A 25,111-nucleotide genomic window follows, 5' to 3' on the forward strand; every position below is an offset into this window, starting at 1 on the left:
GTATCAATCACTATTAGAAGACAAATGCAAGAGGAGAGATCATCAGTCAACATTTTAAACAGGAAAAAAGTAATTTATTTCAATATACATCGCATTTAAAACTATATAACATTATTTGTTTGCTGAATATTTCACACAGCTTTATCATGGAAATGTCCAGGATTTTTTTTTTTTTTTTTTACAAAATAAGACCAAGCTCTGAAACAATACAATGATATCCTGCCCTTTCATTACTGCATGATTCCTTGTATTTTACATAAAGGTAATTATAGCTTCATACATCATTTTTGTTCTTTATAAAAGAAAAAATCCTTCTCAAAGTGTATATGCTCTTTGTTGAAGTATGATTAATCAAACGACAGTGACTGATTTTGAGTATGGAATGCCTGAGGACACTGCTTAAGAGGCAGAGCAGGATGGACATAATGGTATATTTCAAAGGTTGATACTTGAGGATCGGCCACATTGGGCTATGCAGATGTGCAAACTGTTAATATATGAGAAGCATGGAAGATACTTTGTATTCTGTCATTGCAATGGAAGCAGATTCAAGAGCACAAAAGGAAGTCAGGAGCAATTCTCTGCTCCTGTGTGATGGTACCACAAGAGCAAAAGACAAGTTAGTGTACACCCCAATTACAGTTCTCCCAAAAGATATGACCTTTTACAACAATCGAAATAGAAACAGATTGTTCTAAATTGAGGGGATCATTTTAGCTAGTAGTCAGCATATTGCACTCTGTTTAATGCGAGGAAGAAGAGAAATCAATGGTGATAATTGGCCTTCAGTCTGTAGGCCAGCACCTGAGAAGGCCTCTGGTTCAGAACAAACTGGACACAACAGGATGATGAGTGATCGTAGTGAAGAAAGGTCTCTCTCCACTGGGGGGGGGGCTTTGAGACATGACAGCAATCACTAAAGAATCCCTTTTATCCGTCTCAGAGGGCGGCTAAGTACCCAGAGAAAACCCAACATGCCCTGGTGTCACTGTTAAAGCGAAGGGCACAGCCCGTTGCTGAGAGGTGAACGTGTGTGGTACAGAAATACACATTCATTGCTATCAGAAGCATGGAGGAATCTCATTGTAAGCTGTCAGTTTTTCATTTCTGCTTGACTGGGACTGGTGATGATTGCTCTCCAGTTCCCATACGTAGTAACCTTGCACTGAAGACATTGTAGTGAAGCTTTTGACAGATTTATCCCCGTTTATGTGGTTATCATGACTTACATTCTTTAGTGTAATCTGAGTCCCTAGGGATCTCTGGCACAACTGAAGGAAGCTCGGTAAAGCAAGAATAAAAAATGCGTCACAAGTCCTTTCAATTACAAACAGATCAAATGAGGTGGTCGGTTCTGATTTCGTGCTGCAGACTGCTACAGAGGACTGTTGCACAATGCCAGTTCAAAATCTGTTATTGCCTGCTCATCTCCTCTCTGTGTCGCACCTCTACTGTCTAACAGGCATTTGTGATTCATTTGTTGTCAACTTCATGCTGAAATCAAACCCTTTGGTTTGCAGAGATGCATCAATCTCTCTAAAGCAACAGAAACAAGCTGACTTGCAGCGGTGTGTCTGGTGTCTCTGCTCCGTCATCTGTAACGGCCTGACTCTGAAGCTTGATGAGCTTGTACAATGACGACCATTGAATGTACCAGAGCAGTCTGCTTCACACACAGCATTTGAAGTGTCCGTTGCATATGCTTGTGACCATGTGCTCTTGGTGATGAACAGGGGTCAGATGCCGGCCTTGTCGCTGTAGAAGGGCGTGACATGAAACATGTAGCAGTGTGTGCAAACCCTGACGGGCTTCACCTGACCGTACCGGGGCAAAGGAGCAGAATGGGAGGAGCAGCGGGAGCAGAAGATCTGAAATGACACAGTAATTCATCAGTCAGTGTCAACATGATGGAAACATGTATCAGTCATGCGTTTGTCCTTGTACCTTTCCGCAGCTTCTACAGTGATGCTTCCTGCGAATGACGGTGAAGGGGGCTTTGCAGGCAATGCAGGAGTTACAGGCTTCATCAGGGACCCAGTCTGGAGGGTCTAACAGGAGGCCACAAAAACAGTTAACAGAGAGCAGGCCTTTCACCATTACTACATCTACTGCAGAGAAAGTGTTGAAACCAATTGTCTGACATTTGCATTGAACACAGAAAGAGTCTGTTTCAGTTTGCTGACCTTCGAACTGGCCTTCCCGAGCCTTTGCTGCCAATTCTGATGAGGAAATGGTTTCCTGACAGAGAGCACAATCCTCAAGGACCGCACTACGAAGAACAGGACCTGAAGAGCATCACAGCAAAAGCACAAAACACAGTGTACTGAGTGGCACATCGATGTTTTTTAACAGAGCGAGTAACTGAAACTCTATCAAACTGTGAAGCAGAACGAAGCAGCAGATTCTGATGAACGTTCTTTGTATGATCACTACAAATATGATCTTGATGATTTCTATCTAAAGAAGAGAAAACAAAACACAATAAGCACCTTTATTTTGCTTATCATTGTCTCCCTGCTCACACTTGGTTGCCATGACTTCAAACAGAGTCTTCAGGATGCTGCGAAGGTCGCTGGCGTAGTTGGTTTGCAGCTGATCAGCGACGCCTGCATCACAGAGGAGCACATAATGGTTGTCAGCACAGGAGAGACTGAAGAGTGGAGCCAGCGCTGATAAGAGAGAGTGACTTTTTGTTTTTACCTGATATACAAACGAAGAGACGGTGGATGAGGTCACTGCTGCTGTGGAAACGGGATCGGATCTTGTTCCGGGCAGCCATCTTGGCATCTTGCAGAGCCAACTGGATCTCTTGGTTGTCCAGGTCTTCAGACATCCCAGAACTGGGGGTCAGACTGCTAACAGGACTACAAAGAGAGGAAACGGCAGAGTCAGTTTATTTAACAGTCGCTAGAGGTTGTAATCTTCAAGCATCTTAGCATAAGAAAAATAATTTACAAACTTCTACGCTATTTCTTCGAACAATACAGATTGCTGGGTTGTTGTTATTTCTGATTGTGGAGGCATTTACATGATAATCAGTGCTCCAACATGTGTCTAATCAAATTTACAGTCTAAGTCAGGAGGTAAATTAATGCTGTCATTTGTAGCCCTTGAGAAAAGGAGTGACTGACACTTCAATCAATGGCTGAATGTGAACAAAGCCGAGCATAAAGACTGGAACAAACAAAGCCGTCTTACCATCTATCAGGCAAGGACTTTTTTTGTCTCCATCAGAATGAGGGAAGGAAAAACACTCAAGATTGTATGACACGCTGATGAGCAATGAGTTTACCTGGGGGTGTATGCACTGCTTGACAGACTACATGTGGTGACCGACACACTCTCACAGTCACTACCTGACACAGAGCTCAGGGGGGAACTCTGAAAACTAAAAACAACCACAGCAAATGTAAAAGAAAAGAAAAGATAGAAGAGGCACATAAAGAAACACAAGTTTAAAAAACAAAAGGCAAAATGCGATCTAATGGATGAAAGTTAAGGATTCAAAACATGCTGAAATAAAGTGAAATAAAACTCATGTATGATGTTGTGAGACAGTGATGAGGTCATACATGCCACACAAATAAGAGAACAACACAAATCAAGATTAAACAGAATTGGCAGTGCACCTGGAGCTCCTCCCGCTGTCTTCTTTGGTGTCCCTCATTGAGTTTTTAGTTCCCGGCCTGTCCTTCTCTGTCTCCTTGTCCCTCTGCATGCCTCCACTGGCCTGCTGCCTCTGCTCAGTCTCAAGCTGGGGGTTGCATGGGGGTTGTTTGTCCCCTTCGCTGGAGCTTCCATCCTTTATGTGGTGCCCTGACTCTGGAGGCACATCCAGGCACTTGTCACAGAGCTGGGTATTTGACTCCTCTTCCAGGGTCTCTACAGAGCTGCGAGAGGAAGGTGGGGTAAACTGGGCAGGCTCCCCTTTACCGTGAGGCTCGTGACCTCGTGGAGGAAGCCTGCAGGCAGAGGACTGGATGACAGTGCTGGGTGCTGCTGTCTTACAGTGTTTGTCCAAACCCAGAGCAAGGCCTAACCCAAGTCCAGTGGTTTCTGTGGTGATGGTCTCCTCGTGGCTGTCCTCACAACTCCCGCAGCAGACACAGGAGTTGAGCAGGCAGTGAGTGGCCACCAGGGGGCCACATGGCTCGATCTCAGAGGGGGCAGGCCGCGGCAGCAGCAGCTTGTCCACAGCTAGCTCTGACAAGCTTGGGGAGCGAGGGTTGAAGATGACAGTGGCAGAAAGCTTCATCCCACCCATGCGATGTGCGATGACCTCAGCTGTTTCAGAAGCTGTCCCCTCCAAACCCATGTCCCACCCATTTGTATAAGACAGAGGTTCTGCAGAAGTGCAAGGAGGGCGCTTTGCGTGAGGACAGTGTGTGTTGTGGCTGCGTGGCTGTGGGTACGGCTGCTCTGACTGCGCCTCAGGTAACCAGCCATTCCTGCTCCGCTCCGGTCTTGGGCTCAGTTTGCGCTGCACTGGGCGGGCAGACTCTGGTGCTTTGGAAGGAGAGGCGACACAGTTGTACGGCTCTCTTGAGATGCTGGTGATGTTGTCTCCTGTTGCATCCAGGTCCTCCATGAGGAAGACCCTGTCCTCTTCCTCTACATAGACACATGTCCTTCCCCTGCTCACGAGGAGTCTGCGGGGTGACGCCTCTGTGCTGGAAGCTCCACTGGAGCCTCCTCCATCTCCTCTGTGAGGCTGGTGTGATGGGGACTGACCCTGGCTGGGAGGTGACAGAAGGGAGGACATCTCGTCTCCCACACGATACACCATCATGTTGAGCTGCTCCAGTTCTTCCTCATCGTACTGCATGGAGCAGGCCAACTCAGCCTCCTCTGCCTCTTCACACAGCAGGCCTTGCTCCTGTTCTTCCTCTCCCCTCTCTGTTTCCACTTCCCAGGCCTTCTCCACTTCCGGTGGCTCCTCCTCCTGGCTCGGACAGACCAACAGAGCCAGTTGCTCCTGCTCCCCACCACTTTCCCCCTTGGAGGTGTCATTAGTGGGTTTGCAGGATGAGTGATTCTCTTGGACTGAAGCTTGTGAGCTGTTTGTGGCCAGCTCCTGGCCCGCAGACAGCTCCCCATCCTGAGAGATACACAGGTTTCTCTCCAGCGTGAGCAACTCCTCCTCAGTCAAGGTCTGCAGCAGGTCTCTAAAAAAGCATGTGAAGAAAGTTGTTACATATTGATGATGGAAAAAACAAGATTCGAAAGGATAGGATCAACATCTTGAAAGGTTCTGTATTCAGAGGCTACCTGATTTTCTTCAATAGTGTGCGGAAAGGTCGGAAGAGCTCAGACATGTCATCTGATTTTCGGTCAAGGTTAAGGGGTCCCTCTGCATATACAACCAGCCCACTGCAAAATATTGTTAAAATTCAGTTAGAAGGAAGCAGGATTAGAAAATAAAGACGTGGGCTGGGACTGGAGAGGACAGGCAACACTTACCACACAATGGCAAGTCTGGGAATTGTAAACATTAGAGCGGGTTCATAGTCATCGATCATGTCCTGTGTGAGGTAGCCCAACTTCAGAGCCCTGAGACAACAACAAAGAGGAAAACACAATGAGGGAAAAAAAAAAAACAAGCACTTCATCTCCACACATGATTTAGATTCTGGTACATTCCACATGAAGTCTGCAGGCATGAGGAGGCTGTGTTTCTCAGTTAACTCACCTCTCCACAGTCTCACAGAAGAGCACAATCACCTCCTGTTGTACATAGTATTCTTTGGGAGACTTTACAGGCACCATGGCTGACACATAACTGACCGTGGGAGAAAAATGAAAAAGAATTTAATGACATTCAGAGCTCACTTTTTAAAAAAATGTTTTAACACAAAAGTACACCTTGAGAGATTGATAAATGTTATATTGTTCCTCTTGTTGCAGCAATCGCAGAAAACTTCTTGTTCTTTCATTACCTGAGCTCAAACTCAGCAAAAAGGCTGTCGAAGTGTCGCAGTGCGTCCTTCATGCGGTCTGTGTACAAGTTGAGGTCTCTCAGGGCCTGGTCTCTGGTGATGTTGCGTACCTCCTCCAGGCTGCGAGTTAGGTCCTTAGCCAGGGGCCTCATGGCTATACTCTCTATCTCCCGGTTCATGATGATAGAGCCGGCAGCCAAACACTGCACAGGAAGATGTAAATCATAAATGATTTGCCATTGCACTGAATGCAGTCCTGAGAGGATTCCTATAACAATGGTAGAATTGATGACGTAAAAAACACCCCATTGTAGGAAAGCACTGCACTTCTCTAGGACTTGGGGAAGGTTGTTTTCTTCTACAGTGATGCTGAAGGGAATACTCTACCTCAGCCCCAAACCACAGCTGCCCCGCCAGGTTGTCATGACGAATCTCCTCAGGGAACTTGACGCAGAAGTCTCTGTTTGCCCGGTCGGTGGGGATACATTCATCCATGATCTGATTGATAATATTCAGCACATTGTCCTGTAGACAGGCACAAGAGTGACACCAAACAAAATTGGATAAACAAGTCAGGGAGAGAGCCATGAGGGAGAAAAAATGAGCTCCTGAAAAGAATTCTGAGTTGTTTACTTTAGCTAATGTGGGTTAATAATCCAAGCTTCACCTCTTTCAAGAGGGCCATTGTACTGCAGACCATTGATTAGGTAATGAATGAAAACTATCTTACAGTACATGAGACCATTAGCGCCTTTGCAGTTACATTCTCCTTCAATAAAACACTCTAAACTGAAGCCCATAATTCCAGCAGTGAAAATGCAGTGTCACACACAGCGAGAGCCAATCAACAGCTTATGTGCCGCTGGCATGTACAACAGCCATAACAATGACTTACAATGAGCCTTTCACTCAACCACAGCTGCACTGTGCACTGTAATCTTGTCAGGCACAGCACTGCGTCTTTCTCTGCTCGCCCCAAGGAGAAAGATTAAAAAGCTTTGAGAAGGAGAGCTTAGCCACCGATTCCTTTGGCTGCATGCTGTGTGTGTGTCCTGAACCTGTCTGAGAACCACCCCCACTGTCTGTGAGCATCCTCAGGCAGGGGGCACCCATGATAACCTTCACGTCTCTGTGTTTTAAATCATTGAAAGGTAGTGGGTGACTCCTGCGTGATACCTGAAACCCCAGAGTCACAGAAGGCCCTCTTCCATCTTTTTTTTTTTTTTTCGCCATCTATCTCTGGCTCTTTCCTCTTTCTCCGTCGAACTCAATCTTTGTCCATCTCCAAATACACACATACACACGCGCCTGTTCCAGCAGGCCATGCTGTAAGAACAGCCGTGCCAACATAATATGAGCAGCATGCCAGAAACCCCCACGGAGGCCCGTGAATAAGAGCTGATATCTGCAGTGGCAGGTTCAAGTGCAAAATTTTGGCTTGAGTGCACTTGCCTTCTATTCTTGGGGCCTCGGGGCTGTGGGGTATCATGCTGCTTAATTCTGTCTCCAAAACCCTTGAGGAGGTATGCCACTGTATGGACATACAAGGGCTGAAAATGAAAACTAAACTAAAACCTAGGTTAAAAGAAATTTAAGGTAAGGCAAATAAAGAGTATCTGGAAAATGAAAAGAAAGACAAAAAGAAACAAGATGATAAATCAGCAGAAGGAAGAATTGAAGGGGAAGATACAGAACAGTGAGGGACCAAGTGATGACCTTATTAAGTGATCCTCCCTCCTGTGCTGAGGCAGTGGGGGGAGGCTGAGGCACAACAGGCCAGATGACGACCTCCGCTCACCACCTCCACCTCTCTCAGCATGAATGCAGTGTGGCAGCCATCACTCATGCACGGCACACCTTCTGACCTCCCTGAGCTCTGGTATTAAGACCTGGAGCAGTAACCTCCTACATCAGGCTTACTAAACCTTCCTGCTCACTTGTGTAAACAACCGCAAGCCGTGTTTAATTTGTTTTGCATAAAGTAAAAAAGAAAAACATCTTGATCGATGTATTGCTTAAAACTTATCCTGTCTCAATAAAAGCCAAATGGCCTCTATGACAGAAGCCTGTAACTTGTAACTAGATTAACTATTTAACTGGCATGACACACATAGCAGTCCAAACAAAGTCTACTCATCTTATCTTATCAGCAAACTGCTTGATAACAAAACTTGGCCAAGTAATGCTCAGCAGGGCAACAGTCATATAATAACACCTGTGTCCAGAAGGGGAAAATAAAGTGTCTATTCTTAGCTACCAGGCCAAACCAAGGTCCAGCCTGCTGATGATTTATCGTCACTGAGATTCCTTCACTTTGAAAGTGGCTTCAGATAAACTTGAATAGAAAAAGATTTTTTTTAAAAAAAAGGGAGTGGGGATAGCAAATAGAAATCTATGTCAGAATTCATTAAAGCACCGGCCTGAAACACAACTGAAAATGTGTGAAACCATCCTTTTTTTTTATATTGAAAGACGTGATGTTTCCAGTGTAGTTTATTTTATTCAAAGACAGCCACAGAAGATATCGATGTCTTAAGTGTTTTCCTGCTGACCTGACAAGAGCGGAACTGGTTGACCAGCAGGGTACATCTCTGAGGGTCCTTCCTGCCGTCGAGGCTGTCCAGCTCAGTGGCCACCTGATTCAGCTCTTCATCAGCGTAGTAGAACTGGGCCAGGAGCTGAGGGTCCGTCCTCTGCACAGAAACACAAGGGGGAAGATTTTAATACTGGTGTGGCAGATAATGAGAAAGCACAGCTGTTGTCGTAATCTGAGAATATCATTAAAGAAAAAGAAATTGAAACCAAACAAATCTCTCAAGTTTGCTCCATCTGCTTGACTTAACTTGTACTCAGAGATATGATTACTTTCAGTTAAATTATCAGTGAATGGTGACAAATATGACAATAACAATATCCAGAAGCTCAAGACAACTTCTTCAGAAATTACAGTTTGTGTTACACCTGATTAACTAACATGAAAGGCGGGAAAACAGAACAATCTGAGGAGCTGAAAGCTGATAACTTTCTTTGTTCAAACAGAAAAATACTAAAAGACAGAAAATTTTGAAATGGCTTCTTGTTTCTTTTTTAATATCCACAAGAATTCACTTCTTTCTTTCTTGATTTATGTGCTGACTTGTATGACACAAATAGCCTGCCTCCCCTTCAAGGCTAAAAACAGCTGCAAGAATAACATCATCATCGCTCCAACAGAGAGAACACTGCAGCTCTGTTTGTGACATGTAGTTAGTTTTACAATCACACGGCCTGTACTTTTATGAGAACTCTAGTCGCTGGATTTTTACCCGTGCAACTGTGATTCAGCTTTAATCCATTCACAGCCATGTTTATGAGCACAAAGACGATAGGCAACTGTGGTCACAAATATCAGAGCATCAGCAGCTGTGAAAACATCTCAACACAACACAGCACTTATGGAGGAAATCTCTAAATATCAAAGCAAATAGGACATCCTTAGTGCTCTAAACAGAGAGCAAGAAGGTGAATCCAGGACAGTTTTGAAGTCGAGTGAAATCATGTAATGTTTTTCTGTTATCAGGGGATGACATGAATAGAAACTCATGTCTTCCTAAACGGTCAGAGCAGGTATGTACAAACTCCAAAATGTGCTTGTCGATCCCATAGGGCCTCTAAATTATTTACTGTACCTCACAGAGTAAATGCAGCAACAATACAGAGTGAGGAGTCCCAGCGCTTTTATGTTTACTTGTTACTCAGTTTGTGGACTCTGGGTTCATTCACTGCATTTGTGATAGGGCTGAACGATTTTGGAAAATAATCTGATTGCGATTTTTTGGACCATTGTTGCGATTGCGATTTAGCATGTGATTTTGTTTGGGAGGGACATTTATCTTCTGCATTAATCACTATACATAACTACTAAATCATTCCATAGAATGACCAACATGACAAAGGATACTGTCAACATATAAACATTTCTTTCCTGCAATTTTTGATTAAAAAAAGAAAAAGGAACACTGTAAAATTTTGCTGACCACCAATTGTCAGTAAGAGTAACAAACTATATAAAACAAGGTGACTAAGGGGTATTAAGGAAGTAGATAAGGGCCACTGGAGAAAAAAAAAAAAAAAAAAAAAAAGGAGTTCTGGCTTGAATCTCAGAATTCTGACTTAAATCTTAGGATTCTTATATTTTTCTCATTAAAAAAAATAATAAATAAAATTGGACCTTTTTTGTCATTAGCCCTAATCCTCTTCCACATAATTCTGACCTTGATCTCAGGATTCTGACTTAAATCTTAGAATTCTGACTTTTTTTCTTCAATAAATTAGTAAGGAAAAAAAATTGGACATTTTTTTCAATTTCTTTTTTTTTTCAGTAGCCCTTATCCTCTTCTGTAGAGTATGGCTCTGCCAGCCACATTCATTCTATTGCAAACCTCTGTACAAGTTACTGTATTTCCAATAGGTCTGTGTACATGAAACTCTTTTTTTTTTTTTTTTGCAGCCTTTGCGATTTGAAAATTGCATTCCATCATATTGCGATGTCGGTTTCAATTCGATTAATTGTTTCAGCCCTAATTTGTGAGTGAAATAATTGGTTTAAGTTTAACCGTCTTGTACAGGCAGCTGCAGCTTAATAACTGTGTAAATCTCATGAATAACATAACGTGTTCAGCAGGTCTCTTGGTTACAGCTACACTACACCACTACAGCCCCTTAGTGTTAGCAGGTATTTCAGACCGTTTAGTTTCTCACACTCTATCTGTACACACGCAGCAGATTGTTGAGCCACTTTAGAGGTTACACAGACTAATATGATGCACATAAACCTCAAACTTAGAGAGGAAGACATGAAGTTCAAGTCAGTGAAACACAGCAAGAACATGCAGGAAGCGGCGTTCTGCTGATCTGTAGGGAACGTAATGAAACCAGGTAAGTAGGACAATGTATAGGCCAGCTTAATAACAGATTGCACGCTCATTTGCCAGGTATTCAGGTGATTTACGAGCACAAGGCAGAGGTTACACAAACTGCCATCCATACATAAACAAACTCTCCACATGTATGGGACAGTGAGTGATAAAAATGGCATTAACTCTGACAGGAGGAGTTAACAGAGGTTAATATAGTGTGAAAGCTCCCCAGAAGAGGAGGTGTAATTAGAGAGCCTGTCCCTGGTAGAGGATGTCATTATCTCCTGCCGCGCTCTCCTCAGTGTGTGGGGGTCCGCACGGTGCAGCAAATTACTCTGCTGCTGGGTGAAGCTTGAATACAGCCACAACACGAGGTAGGGAGGAGGCATGGTTACAACAATGATGTAAACACAGCAGCTGATTGTTTTTTTTCTGCACATATGAAATAAAATCTGAACTTCCATTTTACAGGAGAGTTTCTTAATCATGATGCTTATAAACACACACACACACACACACACACACACATATGTGGGCTCATGTTGATAAAGGGTAAATGGTTTGGAAAATGGCGACCACATGCCAGCGTGCATCATCACACACCACATGAACCTGATGACGGAGCAGGAGTTGAGGAGGACAGCGTGACTGTGCGGGCTGGAAGGAGGTAGAGCTTAGCAGACTTGTTTTCCTGCCATGACCATCTCCAAGTGTGTTGTCATGAAATCAAACTGAATACTGGTGTTTACCAAAATCTCTCTCAGGACCTTTTTCCCTTAAGTTTGCAGAGCTTCCTGTTGCGTGATGCTCCCCCCGTGGGCCCCGTGTGCTTCTCCCTCTGAATATGATACATGGCGCTGTTCCCCCACTCTCTCTCATTAATAATGAAACAAACAGCAAGGAGAAAACACAGAGAAATAACCTACAGCTGGGGTACTTGTCGCATTATTTCTGTGAGGGGAGAAATGATTTTGGATGTCTCAAATGTTATTTGGAGGATTGAACTATGACAGCCTGGGAGGAAATTCAATCTACCTGCATGGAGGTAAATCTATATTTCATCCAGATCACAGATTTTTGTGGTGTAGGGAGAAGGACGTGATATGAGTTCTTGGACAAATGATTTTATAACTCTGATATGGTTGTCTCTAGGCCTGGGAAAGTCAATACATCAATTAATCGTAAGATAAATTAAATGAACTCAGTAATTTTGCCGGCCTCAATATCGCCATGTGCATGTGTGTTTGTTTTTCTCATCTCACTAGACTGTTTATAGTTTGGGATGAAGTTAATGAGGCTGTTGAAGCCTCATGGATGAGAGGAGAAACATCTTCACAAACTCTGAACAGTCATGTTGCCTGGTTTTGAGCATTCAGAATAACTTTGACCTGTATGAGTGAGAATTTACATAAACACAGAAAGTATAGTTTGCTACATGGCAAAAGAAATGCTGCACTTTTACTTTTTTTTTATATTCAAGTACATTTTTTGACTCAAAGCCCTTTTTCCATTTTTTTTTTGTTGATATCTTGAGGATAATTGAAAGATACTGATATTCTAATTACAATAGTAAAAAATACTCAACTAAAGGTTTTTTGCATTTGAAAGGGTGTACTTGCATTATTGTGATAAATTATCATTAAGAATATTTAATTAATTTTTAGTTAATTTTTAGGGATGGGAATTGATAAGATTTTGTCAATACCAATGACCTTATAGATTCTGTTTATCGATCTGATTCTTTATCAATTCGCTTATCAATTCCTGTTGTGAATTTTCTTGTTACAAAAAGTAGCTTTACAGGTTTTCTGTGTCAAGTTTATACTGAGTTTATACTGTAAGTGAATAAAATGTAATTAGTCCCTGAGTCTGGATATTTCTGGGCATAATTTTACAGAAACAGGTAAAAATTGCAGACAATGTGACGTTGATGTACTGTGATGTAAAATATGAATAATTCAAGTAGACCATCTAGTGTCTCAAAGTGGTGATAGCAATGGTTTAAGTTGTTTGGAACCTTTCTGTAGTTATGAAGTCAGCCATGAGCCTTTCATTAGCCTGTTAGCTTCTGACATTTGAAAGTCTTAGTATTTTTTTACAAAGAGTTGATGTGATATGTTTCTGTGATGAAAGTTGAAATTTTGTTCTGAAGCTGAAGTTATACTGATGTATGCTAACTGCTAGCATATCAATGCAGTTTCCCATATACGTTAGCATCAAGCTTGCGCAATTTTGTTATTTTGGTAAATAAGGTGATTTATACCATTTTGAATGTACTGAATATGAATCTCTTGAGAGAGAGTAATCTACATTTCTTTATGAAGTCAGTTCTTCAGTAAAACTTGAAGCTGAAAATCCTGAATCAGAGTTTTCTGGGGAATGTCTATGGATTGAAACATTTCTTATTGATTCTCAACAGGAACTGGTTTTTGATTCCCATCCCTATTAATTTGGCTGAAAATAATATTGTCAATAATATTGTTTATTGTCAATAAATGTGTGACAATATCGTCCAGAAAAATTTGTTATTGGCCCAGGCCTAGTTGTCTCACAGAGGAAAACTAACAGTCAGTAGTTATAGTCACAAGTGTTTATTCATATACATTGAAAAATAATCAGGGGGAATATGGTTTGACACCCATGGTATCGTAGCACACAACAGGTATAGAGAATACAGTAAATAGTTTTACTCATCACTACATTGTTGGTACTATATTAGAAATACATTTGAGTGGGTTTCTGTGTAGGTTTATAAAAAAGAGCTCAGAGGAAATCATAATAAAGCAGAAGGAAGTGAAGGAGGCAGTGGCCAGTGATCACCTCTCATGGGTCAGACTTGACTGAACTTAACACAACTGTACAACAATGAGGGAGTCTATGACACAAATGTCACTACAACCAAATGGAAACACAAGTGGGAGACAGTCAAACCATTTTTTTTTTCAGCACCAGCACATCTAGGCCCACAGTGCTGGCATTCACTGTGAGATCTGTGAGGCGTGTACACATGCCAATGCTGACGGAGGAAGAGAACAAGTATTTGAGACAGACGCCCTCCTTTAGCCTCCTCCTGCTGCATTCCTCACACAAGAGGCAACATTCCTGCAGCATTGCATCATGGGGGAAAAGTCAAACGCTGGCAAAGCTTAGGAAATGCTGATTTACTTTCTGATGGGCAGAAATCTTCTGTCATAGTTTGCTGTATAGTGGGAAATCAATTTATCAGACTTCATAACACTGTATAAAAAGATTTATAAATAAAATATAACAAACGTGTGAATAAAGTGGATTGACCTGATAGAGTTAGTTCACTTCAGTCCAAACTGTGACACCAGAGTGGGAACCAGGAGCTGATTGTAGCAGATGTTTATATCGTAAACTTAACCTGAATATAACCACACAAACCAGTTCTCACTGATTGATATTGATACAGATTTTCACCTTGTGCTTGCTACATATCACGGCCTCACACTTAAGTGAAGCAACATAATCTTCTTCTATATATTTTATTTAAAGTCAGGAAAAACATATTTAACTGTAGATACCTTGAATAATATATTTTTTTAATAAGTATAAAGTTTTTGCATCGATAAAAACAAGAAAGGAAAAATGAAGTCACAATATAATTTATATACATTTTTTAAAATCTCACTTTTAAAAACTCGCTCTTATGTGATGCCGTCTTTCTTCTTTCATTTCTATCTTTGTCTTATTTTGGCTTTACTGTCTTTTAGTTGTTCTCTTATCTTTTATTTCCCACTGATTCAGGTCCATCCTCTTTTTTTTCTTCTTCTAGGTTATATTGACATATCAATGTAGTCACTTACTTTTATTCAGATATTATGTAATCTGTGACTCACCTCTGTTTCACTTTTAATCCCTTCACTGGTACACTTTTAGGCCTTTATTGTTTTATCCTTTGCTCATGTGTGTTATTCTAATTTATCTTTGCTCTAGTATTGTTATTGCTTTATTATTAATTATTTTATCATCATTATAATTTCATATTTTCGTATTTGCTGTCTTGCTATTTTTTTTTCACCTGCCTTTTATTGACTTCTTTCTTTTTCTTAATGAGTTTATGTTTTTAGGTTTTATTTGAGTCCTCATGGTCTGATTTTACGTTGTATGGTTGCCTGCATTCCTATAGTTTCCTATGTCTTGTGCTTCTTGCTAGGGTCTTGTTTTTGTGTCCTATTTTTGTTTCACTGTGCTTTGTTGTCTGCATGTTTCTGTCTGTTGTCAAAGCACTTTGTAAACTGCTGTCTTTAAAGGTGCTGTATAAATAAAGTTAGTATTACTATCTTTATTATTATTACTAATATTTTTTATATTTTTTTTAATCATAAAAATCACCAAACTCTCTTGTAGTAGAGTTTATCTGTTACTACTAATGTAGTACCTATTGCTAACCACTGTCTGTTTCCAGCACTCCAAATTACTTATTACTAGCCAAGATGTTAAACTTTGTTGTTTATGACTGCATATATGTGTCATCACGTGCACATTAGGGCTGCAGCTATCGAATATTTTAGTATTCGAGTATTCTACTGAAAATCCCATCGAGTAATCGGACAAAATACATTTTTGTTTATTTAAAGAGCAGTTATTTTTCAAATGAAAATTTTTCTCTTTAAGAAATATAATTTTCTGATACAGCATGTCAGTAAGAGCACTTGCTTTGGTAGCTCCAAAATTTGTAAACACACTTTAACACATTTTTTGTGCCTTGTACATCTCATCAAATGTTGTGGACCCAAATGGCACCCGTTTCGTAGGGTGACCCATTAGTCTCCAAACTCCAGAAAAGAAGCTAGATTTGTTGCTAGTTGCTATTTTGTATAAGAGGTAGCTTGAGGGGTCTGAAAACTCTCTTAATATGGCCTCAGCTCTATTTGAACCACAACTCTTTGATCTTTTTTAAAATTAAACGATTCCTCGAGGTGGAGAAATTACTCAAGTATTTTTTGTAATCGAGTACCTCGAATCATTCGAGGAATCGTTTCAGCTCTTGTGCACATAACAAAAAACTGTCCCAGCTGTCAATATTAATTTATCCCTGACTTTATATTTTACCTTGCAAAAGAAAAGCTCAATTCAGAATCTGTAGTCACAAACTTACTTCTTAACATCTTGAGCACTAAAATCCTAGATTACTGCAAAACATCTCCTCAAATTCAGCACAGTAAACACCTCAGATTAACTGATGAGAGACAGACCATAACAGTCCTAAATACAGACTAATCCTATGTTTAAAATCTCATTCTTGACTCAGTGGAGCTGTGGACGGTAATATTAATCTTGTTGCATGGACTCTGAGTCATTGATGATGTTAGACTGTGAAAGCAAACAGGCAAGCTGTCTGTTCAAACAAGTGCCTATCTTCATCTGCTTACATAACACAAGTTGGCACAGAGCACTGGCCTTGACATTTACTTTATATACTGTTAATGGCTAAAAAAACAAAATCCTGAACAGATCCACACACAACATAAAGGAATTAAATATCATAAAGAGGAAGCAATCAAATTAAGACAACACAAAAACAAACAGCTTCTTTTAATGAGAATAAAAACAGTCTGAGTAAAGTGTGTGAACATCTGGGGATCTGACTCCTGAACCTGCAGATTGCATCATCACCACCAATGACAGCTCTACCTTGTGTGAGTGAGGAAATGATTCAGCAGATTCGCCTCTTGTCCCCTGTGGTGTGCCACTCTCCTGTTATACTCCTGCTGTCAGTTGTCCTGGGCGCCCTCTCTTTGAGATGACTCAAAAACTCTCTGCACCACAGTCACAAAGCCTTCATTTCAGAATATTAGGCTCCCACAACGTCATCCAGAGCCACAATTACTGTTAAGCCCCCTCAATCTCGTCACTTCACGATGACTTGGTGAAATTTCTGTCACTTTTGTTTAGCATTAAATCAATAACAGGCCCCGTGTGTGTGTGACTCTCATTGAAACGTGTTACTGAGAGACGCCGGTTGCTGTACGCTCCGCATCATCTCAACCAGCTTTCTCCTTGAGCCGCTGATAGCTCGGCTTCATTTCTATTCAGACTGTGCAGATGATGGAGGCTGTCAGGCCAATGCTTCACGAGCATCCATAGCATCAGTGCGTGCACACTGAGCCCACTTAGGGGACTTATGAGAAACCTTGCCTCTGCCCTCCATACTCTATTCCAAGCTCAATTTGCTGCCTTCTGGCCTCCATCCAAGGATCAGAGGCATATATCGTAGGGGGGAAACCAGTTCACTCTGCTTCATCCAGTCAGTTGGCAGACTGGCAAAAAGCAGCCGGATACAGTTCATCACCTTATTTATTATTCAGGGCTCAGCATAAAAGCCCAGGCAGGAGCCAGCCAATCGTTTTGGTAACAAACGCAGAAACTTCCTCAGCCGTTTTTTAAATGAAGTTTGGCAGAATAAAAAGTATTATCACTCTGAGAACGTGGTTTTCTGTTTAAGTCACTTCACTTGTGTCAGTTCAATCTTGTCATGCTCAGCTTGTGTCAGAAGTTTCTGTCCACACTTTTGAGGTGTTTACTGCAGCTGCGGAGTTATTGATGACTACCATTCAGGCATAAACCGTCTCAAACAAAAGAGCACTCAAATAGACGACACAGATCACAGGCTGCTGATTAATACTCCCACACTGATCTACAGCAGCAAACAGATTCAGATCTCAGAGTTATCTGCACATCTGGACTGATGTTATAATCTGTGTGCTAGTCCCCACTCAGAGGGCTGCCTATCCTAATCTGTGTTGCTGGACTGAGCGATAACCTGTGCATGTGCCGGCACATGGTCAAGCATGACAGACTGAGGAGAGGCAGGAACTCTGGGTGTCCACGAAGCTTGTTTAGGATCCCCTGATGGTGGTGTGCTGACACGTGGGGACACCCTGCTCCTCAGCAACAGCAGGCCTGTTCTTATGCAAGAAATAATCTGGTTATACAATCCTGTACTGGCTGTTAAAATGTGGCAACAGAGGGTGAGATGAATTAGGAACTACAGAATCAACAACTTTTCATGGAGTGGATTAGTCCTGGTGGAAAATGCTTACCCTGTCCACCAACAAGAGAAAACACAGACAACACAGACAGGCCTTCCATTGGACTCAGACTTTATTCCACTCAGACACATCTTTCAATGACATAATTCTCCTGTTAAGTTGCTGGCTGAGACATATTTGTTTTTAAATAATCTCAATTTTTAGGATTTTTCATCCAAAATCAAGTTTCCAGTGAGAAGAAACACTCGAGCTGCTAAAGAACAACATTCTCTCATTGATCTCTTGCCAACTGTATCTAAGGCCAAAACCTAATCCCAAAAATACGAGCCCACTGTTCCTTTTCCTCGGCTCTCTCCTGCTGCTAAGACAGAGCCGGGAGCAGGAGGGCTGTTTTTTTCCTGGCTCTTCTTGGAGGCTCCTGTAGTAGACAAAGGGCACCTTGAATGGATGCTTAATGTTTATCATCACAGACGATGAAAAGAGGAGTTTGAAAGCTTTTGATCAGAGATGGTACTGATCATCACGGGTGAGAAATGAGGTGTAGAAGATGAGTGCAGCCCCTCAGTTGATACCAGGAGTCACTGATTCTGTTACCTTTAAATCTGGCTCTTCCTCCACAGCTACTTCCTCTCAATCATTGCTTTCCCACACCTCAGACAGTGGGCCCTGATTCCCCAGTCCTGCAATGAATTTAAAAAGGCGCTCAATCGCTGGGGCCTGTCTCAATCTGCTCTACGGTCAGCTCTCTAAATCTCAGCAACTGACACTAAATCGATTACCGCATGGCTGGTGGGTAAGCAGAATGGGACATCCACAAAGGAGTCCAAAAACGGAGCTAAACATGAGGCCGCTGCTGGACACTGATCAGCAGTTTGCTGATCACTCTCCCGTCAACTCTGTGCTAACTGAGCTGGACCGACTCTGCAAAGCCCCTAATTGCTTTGCCCGCTTTCGTCTCTTCAGTTTGCATGGTGGCAATTTTTACAAACAAACCAGGGGAGTGATAAATGGCCGTCAAGATGCAGACAAAGTGGAGAGATAAATCAAGGAAACAAAAGCAGAAGGTTCTGCAGCCAGGTGTGTGTCGCGTGAGGAAGAGGAGCAGCCATTACTGAGGAAATCAGACGCCTTGATTCACAATTCAAGGAGAACCACGACAAAACATTTCACACAAGAGAGTAGAGTTTTCAAGAAGTGTGTTCTGAAAGTTTTGTTAGAAATCAAAGAGGCTGAATGATTAAAATATACTTTTCAGTATCCAACTACTTTATACAACAGCTGAAACTTTAATGTGCACAAACTTCAGGATGACTTCTCCTGACAATTAGATTTTATTATTTTGATCTACATATCTCATGATTGTAAAAAGGTATAACTTCCTAACAACAGATTTGTTGAATAAAATCTGAGTTCTCTCTGAAAAAAAGTCTAAACAGAGCAGCAGGAAGTTTTGGTCAGGGTGGATAAATCTGTTTGAATCATTGCAGACAAATGTTTTGTCAGCTGACTCGTGAACGCTCTGGTCTGTATGTGTCTGTAAATGTTTGTGAGTTGAGATTTATTAACATATTGTGCTAATTCCTTCACAAGTAAGCATTTCCCTCTGCGTAAACATATACTTTCCTTAAAATAAACATCAACTTGATGCCTTTTTGTGTTTTATTAAAATTTGTATGACTGCTTTTGACCCTGTGGGTATTCAATTCCACTGTGGGTTAAAACACAACTTAAAGCTGTAATAAACGTCTCAACATAAAGCTTAACAAATAAAAGTATGTCATCTTTTAATGAGTCCAAAGTTTAAAAGCATTTCTGCACGTCTCACAAAGCACTGTCAGAACGCCTTTACATCTAAGGGCGTCCATGGGTTTAGACTTTTCAAAATATTAAATATGCTTTTGAAGACTTGTTCAGACGTTTTTTTAGGTTGTATTGGAACCATGAGTTTATGGAGAAGTTATCTAATTATGACACATCCATATAAAAAAATAATAATTTAATATCCAGAGTATAATCTGCTCATGATGAGCCCAAGTTTTGGATCTCTTTCTAGATTTTGACTGGCTGGTGTCAATCTTTGCATTGAAGTACAACTTTCTTCATTACTTTCCAGAGAAGTAAAATTATAGCAGTGGTCAGAAAAAAAAAAACCTCTTTTTTTTTTTTATTAATAGCCAAAAACTTTATCTGGCGGTTTATCCTAGCAATAGGGATGCACTGATACTGATATCTGATATTAATATTGCTATTATGGCCAATAACCGATATTTACCTATATCAGTGTTGGTAAAAAAAAAAAAAAAAATCTGAGATTATCAAATTGTGAACATACTGAAAATCATACAAACTATTTTTTTTTATTTACACAGTCATAGAAAACAATTTTATGTGGGTCTTGAAAGATCATTCAAGATGCTCTGAAACTGACCAGCAGCTAATGAGTAAATATTAGCCCACTTTTACACATTGGCCAATCTCAATATGTTCAAAAAATGACCAATATTGGCCAATACCAACGTTGATACCGATATATTGTGAACGCCTATCTAGAAATAAAGCTTCAAGAAACATTTTACATTAGGGATGTCCCAATATTACATTTTTACGTCAGATACGATACCGATACAGCAGCATTGACTTGGCCGATACCGATATTAATCCGATACAATATCAGCATTAAACATGCATACTTTTATTACTTATTTTGTAGTATGTCTGTCATGTTAGAAAAGGCTTGATTAAGTGATATTATTCAAACAAAGAACAGTAGTCAACAACAATAGGTATGAGGAAAAACTGACTCATTTATTATTAACCAATGGGTAACAGAAACTGCTTATATCAGAGATTTTAGATGCATTCCAATATGATACCGATACTTGTTTTTTTGTTGATATCGGACCGATATCAATATTGGACTGGGACACCTCAAGTTTTACATGTTGGATCTAACACTTAGACTTAAAAAGACTTCTGTACAAAGTCAAAGAAAGCTGCTGTCTGGTCTGAAAAATGAACAGACTTAACCTGAAAATTAAAAAAGAAGAACTTTTATGTTGACAAACTTCAATCTATCTTTTGACAAATCTTCTAAGGGTTTAATCAAGACCTATTTTTCCTGTTTCTCCACAACCTTTCCCACAACTGATAACACCATACAGCGTTACACACAGATATCTGTCAGTTTCACACGGAGGAGAGCACGAGAGTATCAGCTACCTACACAATGAACCGTCCTTGAGGAGGAGCAGGGATTCGGGGCAAATGAGGAGCATCCTGTCTTTGGAGGTGAGTGCACCTGGACCGAGTGCGAGCTGTGAGCCCGTCTGGCTGACAGATGAGGGGGTGTGAAGCTGAAGGTCAGCTCCTGAACGCCTGATGGAGGAAACAACCACAAGAGGGGCTGAGGCTACAGAGGAAGAGTGCTACTTTGGCTTCCTCACATCTTTTTCTCACCATCAGTCACTGTAAGTTTGCTGCTGATGAAGGAGAGATCAGGGCAGGAGCCATTTTAGCCGCTCAGAAACCCGAGCCAGGCCTGGTCTTTGCTTGGGTCTTTGTTCGGGACGGGGCAGAATCTTATGAATGATTCTCTACTGGTTTCACTTTCTGTGACGCTGCTCTCATTAGGAAAAAGTTTCTCTGCACATCACAGGGTTAAAGTTCAACAAAACACGTCAGATTTTTTTGTAGATGTTCTGGGAAATAAAGGTTTATTATGCACACAAAAAAACAGCTAAACCGGTTTAAAAGCCTGGGAGGAATGTGAAAAATCTCACTCTGCTGAAGTGTATCCTTACTTTTGAGAAGTCTTTCCCCTTAAGAATACTGGGACAATCCATCTTTTCCACACTCATCCCCTTCCACACATTGGTGTTTTGATGACAGAGTCAGACAACGCAGACAGGTACACAATGTCCCGCACAGAGACGCACACTACTCTCCAGCTCACTGGGAAGGGATTGTGTAGCAGGGGCGAAAAAGAAAGTCCTCCTCAGTGGGACTCATCTGGGGAGGCAAAGAGCAGCTCTGGAAATATCAATAGCTCCGCTTCAGTTAGGGGAACATGCTGATTCAACGCTTTTCTGTCTCCAGGAGAACAGAGTTCAATAATAAACGACCGAGTGTTGATGGAGAATGACAACACAGTGTGGTGTATGACCATAAATGACAAAATATGCAGACTAGAAACAGATTTGATTGCCACTGACATGTTTTATACCTGCAAAAAAAGACAAACTTGCTAGCCCAGCTGCTGGAGGAAGAAGCGATCTCCCTCTTTTATTCCCTGTGCCTTTTTTAACTGATGGGCATTAGTTCAGAGGCTTTTAGCCTTTCTCTCTTCCCTCCTTTAAGGCAGAACTGCTCATTTAAAACCAACAGACTTATGTGTAATTCAGCTAATTCCCACCAGGCCAGTGATTCGGCAGAAAAGACACTGATGTAATAGCTCAGCACTTCAGAGTCAGCGGTCATTCATGAGTGTCACAATGCTCTGGTGAACCCCAACACTTAGGCCTAACCCTGACAATGGAGCGCCAGAATGCTGTGACAGCAAACACGGTCAAACAGGGAGAGGAGGAGTGACGCAGGTGTGAGAGTGAAGTAAAGAGCAGGTGGATAATCTGTAATCACAGGCTTTTTGTTCTATCCCTCCATGACATCTGCTGCAAGAGCCCGCCAATGAGAAATATGTCCACAAACTGTATAAGTAAAAGATTTAGGATCCATTTTTAGTGATCATTTGTTTTCTGCTCAGGTTTTCTGATAAGGAGCAAACTTTTCATGTAAGTAGTTGGGACAAGGTTACAAGTGCAAACCAGTTGTAAACTCAGGTTAAATATTACTAAATCTGAAGCTCACAGTTCCTGGTATTAGATCGTGAAGGAGTTTCCTCGTCCAACATGAGCGCTACATCTGTGACAGCTCTGACCACAAAGAAAACATGTCTAGCTTTATGTGAAGCTAGATAACAAGGATTCCTTTCAGAAAACGTCCAAACACTCATCCAACAAAAAATGCTACAATCTACATGTGTTAAGCTGTTCATTCAACTAAATGATCAGGCCCTCAGTGTTTCCTCTGCTGTGTCAGGCTTGCTTCCACTCACTGAGTTTCATTTAAGAATCACTGCACATTTACCACCAACTCAGCCCAAATGTGATAGTTCTGCCAGCAAATTATGCCTCATGAGCACAATTTACTCTGTTAGCTGTCAAGTCTTAAATAGCATAAAGCTAATTAAACCCTTTCATATTTAAAAGCCAAAATAATACAATCAATAGACGTGCCAGCCTGTGGTAATAAATTAAGTTTAAAAGTGTATTGCTTCTTTCCTTTATTGTGCATTATGGTTAATGAATTTTGGCTTTAGTCAATTTAGGGTAATTAGTCAGACAAGAAAAGCAGAATTGAGGACTTTGACAAACTGGGATGGAAATCAATTTACTTTTTTACATTTTAACTTCATATATGAAATAATTCGTCATTCAACTGAGAATAAGAATTGACTGATTGGGAGATTGGTTTACAGCCCTGAAATCCAATAAACCCTTTTATTTTTATATTTCCTGTGTTACACGTCTGATTTTCTTCACTATCATGAAATTATTCTCAAAACATTATTACAATTTTAGCTGCCATAATCATTATTAAGACTGCTTTGATGCTGATGATGAAAAGTAAACAAAAGACATTGTAGCAATAATATAACAAGAAAATTATCGATACAAATCTGAAATTAATGACACATAACTAATGGGTATCAGGAAGTTAATGAGTAATATCCAGAGTACTTTGCCCTCCAGTAACGCTGTTAACCCTGACTGCTGCTTAGAAACAAAAGCGTCAACAACAACAAAGGGAGAGACAGAGAGGGCTGCTGTGAGTACAGTGAAACATCAGGAACACGGCTAACATTAGCAGATGTGAGGCAGTGTATGAAGTCTCCAGGCTAGCGGCTGTTTGCTAGCTATCTCCACTGGAAATGACTGACTGAAGGGCTGACAGAGCAGGAGAAACCGAGACAACTTACCTTGGGCTTGTACAGCCACTTTCGAAAGCGGTTCATCGTCTCCTCGCCACCTTCCTTTGTCACCACCCCTCCTCTCCTCTCCTCTCCTCTCCTGTACCTGTGTGTCTGACACTATCAACGGCTGGCTGCTAAGCTAGCTGGCGCTGTCGGGATCCAATACAGGAAAATGTACAAAACACACTGTACGGTAAGTTGTCCCAAATGTTACAGCAACGGAGATATTCGACAAAAGCGATTTGTTCCCATCTTCACTGAATTCTGAGGTTGGCTGCCCGTCTCCCCCGCCCGGCCACTTTCCGAGTCCCGACGATTCAACGCGCAGAGCACCGACGGCTCTGCTGTTCTCTGCCCCTCTAACGTTACTGATGACAGTCACGTTGACAACATTCACCTCCCACTTTCCCAGGAAATGATGCCTTCAAGGGCAGCTTATAAACACAGTAATCCCCACCGCTTTTCGTCGGAATTATGACAAGCACAGATCATATCGTAAACGATTACTTATTTCATACGTAAACTCAAAGATACAAAAAAGTAACTCAGATTCCCTTTTTCATTGGCAAAGTACTCAAGAATCTTGGTTTTCTAGAATAGAACAGAATGGAATAGAATAGAATAGAATAGAATAGAATAGAATAGAAAATAGAATAGAAACTTAAAAACGAAAAAAGCAACGTGAGAACAAAATAATAAATATCTCAAAAAGACGTGCAAAAACAATGTTGTTTGATTTTTGGTAGTATTATTGATGACATGATGTTTGAGACCAGTTATAACAGTATCAAGGCAGTTGTGCTGATGTTGTGAACTCTGATTGCAGATGGGAGAAATGACTTGCGGTAGTTCTCCTTCTTGCAGGGTTGATGTCTCAGTCTGATGCTGGAAGAGCTGCTCAAAGTCCCCACAGTCTCGTGCAGCAGGTGACAGGGATGTCCATTATGAGAGCAAGCTGTGTCAGGGTCTGAGTGTGGCAATGCTATCATAGTGTCATAAAATGTCTTTCTGCATACTCCAAACAACCTCTGTCTCCCCAGCAGGTGGAGACCACTTGTATGGACATTTGTTGTGTGACCAGTCCAGTTAACTGATGAGGTGTGCACCCAGAAATCTCTAGAAGAGTTTGTTTGGTTGTTTACTTTGGACTTTACATCAACTAAGAAAACTGTGCTCACTACAATTAGTTCAAACGCAGAATGATCACATTTGGGTTGTGCTGGTAATAAATTT

At 41.3% G+C, this 25,111-nt stretch overlaps 1 protein-coding gene across 2 annotated transcripts; it reads right to left on the reverse strand.

Annotated features, from left to right (window-relative positions):
- Window positions 1-94: 94 nt before the first annotated feature.
- zfyve28 (zinc finger, FYVE domain containing 28) lies at window positions 95-24,263 on the reverse strand. 2 transcript variants are annotated; one of them, XM_074692538.1, is made up of 14 exons: window positions 23,885-24,263; window positions 8,489-8,629; window positions 6,324-6,461; window positions 5,937-6,139; window positions 5,690-5,779; window positions 5,461-5,550; window positions 5,269-5,370; window positions 3,630-5,165; window positions 3,293-3,388; window positions 2,701-2,864; window positions 2,490-2,606; window positions 2,184-2,285; window positions 1,945-2,048; window positions 95-1,868 (listed from the first exon to the last, which is right to left on the reverse strand). In XM_074692538.1, exons 1-14 carry the CDS (start codon window positions 23,918-23,920, stop codon window positions 1,737-1,739), a joined length of 3,051 nt encoding a protein of 1,016 aa, XP_074548639.1. In that variant the 5' UTR covers window positions 23,921-24,263; the 3' UTR covers window positions 95-1,736. The 2 variants fall into 2 exon arrangements, with proteins under 2 accessions (XP_074548639.1, XP_074548640.1); XM_074692539.1 differs by lacking the exon at window positions 3,293-3,388.
- Between the last annotated feature and the right edge of the window lie 848 nt (window positions 24,264-25,111).

The sequence above is a fragment of the Halichoeres trimaculatus genome, unplaced genomic scaffold (assembly GCF_033239565.1).
Source record: "Halichoeres trimaculatus isolate MK-OKI-2021-1 unplaced genomic scaffold, fHalTri1.1 fHalTri1_scaffold_17, whole genome shotgun sequence".
Taxonomy (NCBI): domain Eukaryota; kingdom Metazoa; phylum Chordata; class Actinopteri; order Labriformes; family Labridae; genus Halichoeres; species Halichoeres trimaculatus.